The 6,000-nt window shown below is 30.2% G+C and overlaps 1 protein-coding gene across 1 annotated transcript in view; it reads right to left on the reverse strand.

Annotated features, from left to right (window-relative positions):
- AP3B1 (adaptor related protein complex 3 subunit beta 1) overlaps positions 1 to 6,000 on the reverse strand; it is a 219,960-nt gene that overhangs the window by 111,022 nt on the left and 102,938 nt on the right. The window contains exons 12-13 of the mRNA XM_010975029.3: positions 5,420 to 5,482; positions 2,694 to 2,826 (exon numbers count right to left, since the gene is read on the reverse strand). Coding sequence (XP_010973331.2) covers positions 2,694 to 2,826; positions 5,420 to 5,482 — 196 coding nt within the window. The remainder of the gene's footprint in view (positions 1 to 2,693; positions 2,827 to 5,419; positions 5,483 to 6,000) is intronic.

Genomic DNA, 6,000 nt, shown 5'->3' on the forward strand with positions numbered 1-6,000 from the left:
ACTAGATTATATAAAACTAAACAAAACAAAAAATAGTCCTCTGTTCTAATCCTTTTAATTTACAGTAGATGTTAAGAAGGTTATTAAGACAAGCAAATTTTGCTAATATATTACCTAGGGAATTAAATTATCCTAAGTCATTTGAAATGCAGCTTTCTCCTAAAGGTGCTTAAGAAATCTGGTTATCAGTGAATCTTACATAATGATAACTGGATTATTTTAGGGCAAGAAGTCCTATCCATGCCAAGAAGGAAGAAATCAACAATAATAAACAATAAAAAACCCTACAGGTCCAAGAAGAATATATTAAATATATGTAAAAACAATGAAGTCTCATTGTTGTCCCTGAGGTTTTAAGATATATGATCGGAAGAGATGATGGGGTATTCATAGTAATACAAAATCAGAGTCACAGATCCTTAGGGCCTCAAAAGATCTTACAGATTTTAAAGAAACAGAGGCCTTATTCACAATATTTATTCCTAAAAGCAAAATTTTTAATAGGAAGAGAAAGGGGCTTGGTTGTCACGATTGGTCATTATAAGTTAAAAATATCACTAGCTTCTTTAATGTTACTGATTTAATATAAACATTCTCCTTATTTGTTTTATTGCTCACTTTTACTGAGCCAGATTTCCAAACTACAGAAGTGTAGCAATACGATAAAGAGTTATAGAATCAGGCTAATGATGATTATGCAACCAGAAACTGAAAAGTAACAATTTAAGTTTCTTAATATTCAAAGCAGTAAAAAAAATTCATGTCTATAAACAGTTTTGATTTACCAAAAACAAAAGCCTAAGTAGTAAAGTATCAGTATTTAAATTAGTAAATCCTTCTACCTTGAAGAGTGATTATAAGTTATGTTAGCCTCCTGTTGTCCAATTATAAAATGATCTATTCTTCCCTTAAAAGTACTACAAGGGTACAGAATATTCATCTTTTAAACCTAAGTCAATAAAAAATATTTTTTTAGAAACTAATGTGTTACAAAGCTGAGGTAGAAACAACTGCTTTAAAATCTAGCTTGAAAATTTCACATGAGAAAAAGGGGTCAAAATATAAAACTGAGAAACCTTGAATATATTTCATATTTGAAAGAGATAATCAGTGTTTTGATTTGTGGTGCTTTTTGTATGCAACCAAATTGGAGTGTGTCTTCTTTGGTCATTACTAAAGATACAGGAAGATGAAAACATATTTTTAAACTCACATTTTAAAGTGTGATTAAAGTGTGACACAGAAACAGAGACAAAAAGAACGTTACCGTTAAAAGCAGAAATAGATAAAATGGACGGCATTTAGCATCCTGTCTTCTGTAGTTATCTTCTACAGTCAAATTTTTTAAAAAACCTATTTCCATGATAATTTTTGTTGCCACTTATTTGGAATTACAATACTGCATGGAGAAAAATGTTCTATCCATCATAATATTTCGAGTTTACAGGTGAAAGTTGATAATTTTATGCTCACAATAAAGATCATTCATTTTCGGATAAATTTCCTTACAACTTTTTTTCATTTGGAAGTACTTACAACAATGCTAACAGCTTTCTAAAGAGATATGCATGCGGGAAAAGACAATTAGGGATAATAGAACCGTTGTAGGAAAAAGTTATTTTTCACATAAAATATAAAAAAAAAAATCTATTTCATTGTTTTACCTTATGGTTGCTATGTCACATATGTCTGTGTCTAGATATATTATATCTGTATTATATATAGATATAATTCCACAAAAAATTTCAATGATTTTACACAGAAAATTATGCTTTTCCTAAAAAGAATCTCTTGTTTTAATCTCATTTTAATTAAATTAAGTAAATAATTTTAAAGGAGAAAGTTGAATCATTTTTTAAAAAATATTATTATTTTTTTTTTATTTTGATGGGGGGAGGTAACTACGTTTATTTATTTTTAGAGGAGGTACTGGGGATTGAACCCAGGACCTCATGCATGCTAAGCAAGCGTTCTATCACTTAAGCTATACTATAGCCTACCCCCCTGAATCATTTTTCTTTCCTCTTCAAATGGTCTCATTTATTCTAAAGCCAGATCATAGAAATAACTGACATTTTACCACAGAAAGCATGAAGTCTAGACTATGTATTTCACTGGATATTACCTACCCAGTTTTACAAAATGTTCAGACACTGGCTTAAAAACATGAAGCTGTTGATGACTTCTAAATCTAATTAATCTTGAGTATAAAATTATTGGGTGGATTTCTGGGAAAAAACTCTGAAGGTACACATCTGACATACTTTTTTGATCTAGTCTTTGCAACCTCTCATGTTATAAAGTCATTTGCCTGCTTTTAGCACCCTCTGCAGGTGAACCAATATTGTACATGACTTACATGACATTAAAAAGCAGTAAAATGGAACCTCTGTGGAAAGCATACGATGAGAGTAGTTCAACGGCGAAGAAATAAAATAAACAGATTACATTTTCTTAGTTCTGTTCAGGCAAGAAAATTCTGTTTACAAGTTGATTGTCTAATTTACTAAGACAACAACAAAAAACTGTGTGTGTGTATTTCAAAGATAAAATGTTACTATTCATTGTGATCATGCTATTGGCATACAGGAAAAACTAAAATGCAAAATTAAAAGGAAGTTACAATTTGCTGATCATACCAAGAATATTCAAATGATAAATTATTTGAAAGTAAAATGAAACTGTCAACTTACCATCCCTGTTGGACAACAAACACACGAGGCCATTGAGGCACGTGTCAGTGACTTCTGAGATGTTGGTAGCACATCTGCCTATAGTTTGAATAGTGGCTGCTGCAAATTGTTTATCCTGGCTCTTCACATAGGTCTAAAAAATATTATCTCAATTAGTTTATACATTGGCACTATCAAGTGACCAAAAGAATCCCTATGATATTAAGCTTTGTCAATACATGAGAATTCTAGAATACATAATCTGCACACCTATAGGCTCAGCAGGAGGTCCAATTCTTGACTTAATTTAGTTTTGTTTTTCATTTAAAGAATGTGGCTACAGAAGAGGCACAGTCTCAAGCCAGGTTCATTCACCTGTGGCCACAGTGGCTTATGACTCCAATACAGATAGTGGGGAGCAGTCACCCAAAGACAGCAATTAGTTTAAGTGCAAGGTTGAAAGAGATGATGAGAACTCTCTCTTTGGAGGTTTCAGTTCATTTAACCAGCAGCATCTGTGAATCTATGAAAAAAGGGTTGCTTTTTCAGAGATACTAAACCTAAAAATTGGAAAAGAAGAAAAAGGACCAATACACTACTGATAAACATTTTACATTCAAAATGGTATCTGAACAGTAGTAAAATACAATAGCTACAGTGAGTAGCATTTCCATAAAGACTTTATAAATACTCAATTTACAACAAAATAAAATACATTTTGGAAAAAGATTTTCTTTAAAAGAATGCTTTAAAAACACACCATAAACCATATATTTATACAAACTTAGAAATAAATCACTTACTTATTATAGACCTAAGGAATTCACTTTGGTTATAACTTCCCTAATTTAAAAACTAAGCTTTTATTGTGTACAGAAATAAAAGTACTTTTAATATGCATATTTATACATAATATTATATATAAATGGAATTTAAAATCCTCTTTTCAACTGAAATTTATTTAAAAGATTCTTATCCTCAAGTGACAAGTACACAATGTAGAATTGACACCATGTTCATCTAACATGCAAAAAAGGATATGCATTTAATGGTGCCTAATGGCAAATGGAAGAGAAAATCCAAGAATATCTAAAAAGACACACAAATTTATTGAAAATGGTACCAAGAACACAATGAAATATTAAAGAAATAAATTAAACAAAATGAACTCTTTTAGTTCCATGTAGGAAAGATTAGCTGTATGTAAAACCATTTCCCAGTTGATTACCTAATTTCCTCAAAAAAAAAGGAGTCTTTTAGAAAAGTTCTCTATTTTACTCATAAAGTTATTATAAGTATGTACACATCTATGAACATAACCTATAAACACAGAAATAAGGTACAAATACAGACAGTGATAAAAATGGAAAAAAGAAGAAAGAATATATTATAAAGTCTGACTAAACAATGGACCATATTAAACATTCTGATATTATATGAAATGACTGGATCACCAATATTCTGAAACAGGTCCAACGTGTCACCTCTATACAACTAAACAATGCCACAGAATTATCTGAGACTCACTCCCTACAACCCCACTAAACCAGACATAAGCAGAAAGTAGACAGCAGAAGGACATAAAAAACAGATCACACATGACAACAGGAAAAGGGACAACTGCAAACACAAAGACAGAAACTTAAAAAACTTAAAAATAAATAAATAAGCAAACCAACAAAAATGAATTAAAAGTCAAATATGAGCAATGTTCTGTAACTATAAATTATTGGTTAAAAACTTGAGATACTATTATTTTCTGGCATGTACATTTAAGATGAGCAGGTATCCAAGACATCCTAATTTTACAAGGAGTTTTTCTAGAAAAATATATAGCATGAAAGGGCAGTAACCCAGTTATGAAATTATAAAGCATGGACATGTTATAATACTCTACTATTCCTGATAAAAGTATAAGATCACATAGTTAAAAAGAAACACAATGTCTATATAGCTAAAGAGAAATTTAATACAGGCATATGGAATGATTATGGCAACAAAATAACTTAAAATAAAAGCTGGGATTTGACAAAAACTCTAATTAGCATATAGCATGTGGTATAGTTTTGTTAAGAAAACTGCTGACTAGATGTAAAACCCATAATACTGATACGAGGCTTTCTATTACTATGCTCCACCACTAAGTCTTCAGAGATGAACCTTCCATCATAAAGGGCATAAGATCCATGAGGTAATTTTTAAATAATACTTTTTGGGGGTGTGTAGCTACGAAGCATCTCATATTTCAACAAAAACGATTTTTAAAATACAGCAAAACAAAACATTAACAGTAATTTAAAAAATTATGATAGGAGCAATTTTAAACCAATTTTTTGAGCTATATATGAAACTAAGAGGACAATGTCTAAAACAGTGGTATGTCAATCAAACAGGGACAACAAGGTAAGAAAAGAAGCCATTTTCATGAGTGCAGAGCATGGACTATTGATGGTGACAGCACAAAGAGACAGAATCCCTACCGTTATTTAATTTCAAACAAAGGGTTATAAACCAATCTTTCAAATCCTATGATATGAAAACATGAAAGGGGTTACTATTCCATTTCTCTTAAATTTTAAATTTGTAGTTAATGTTTATTCTTTAAAATTTATAAATGTATTAGTTGTCAATCTTCTTGAATCACTGTTTTATTCATAACATTACACACATCTAAATTAAGAAAGATGTGTATCTAACTTTGAACAGATGCTTCAGAAGTTACTGTATAATTAGCATTGTACACAAACCTGAAATTCTCGAAGAAGAGTTGAAATGTTGGCTTCATTTGCCAAGTTTGTCAAAATTTCAAGCTATCATAGAAAAAAAGAAAAAGTATACATTTTAAAATACAAATAAAAAAGGATGAATTTAATAAAGGTTAGACATTTAATAGGAAGGTAATTTCTTTTTTTTTTTTTTAAATCACACTATTATAAAGGTTGTGAGGCATTATATCCTTCAGGTGAACTTTATCTCCCTATATCTACAAATAGAGAATAATTATACAGTGCTTAAAAAATATTTCCAAAAGCGAATCCTGTATCTTCTTTTGTTTGTCCCAGCTTTACAGTGTATATCTAATTAACCTAAAGACTTAAGGTAGTTTGACTTCTTTTTTCTATTATTAATAAAGGTAGAAAATAACTTGCCCCCCATGCAATACCTCTGCATTCCAAATAAAGTTAATTCTCTTAATTTGTTCTTCTTCATCCTATCAGCCCAAATACTGAGATATTATACTTCTCTCTTCTGGATTTATAATTATAAGAAATATGCAATTAAAAATTCATCTCCAATAGCTTCACTAAAAACATTTCAGTTTCTACTC

Source organism: Camelus dromedarius, chromosome 3 (genome assembly GCF_036321535.1).
Source record: "Camelus dromedarius isolate mCamDro1 chromosome 3, mCamDro1.pat, whole genome shotgun sequence".
Lineage (NCBI taxonomy): Eukaryota > Metazoa > Chordata > Mammalia > Artiodactyla > Camelidae > Camelus > Camelus dromedarius.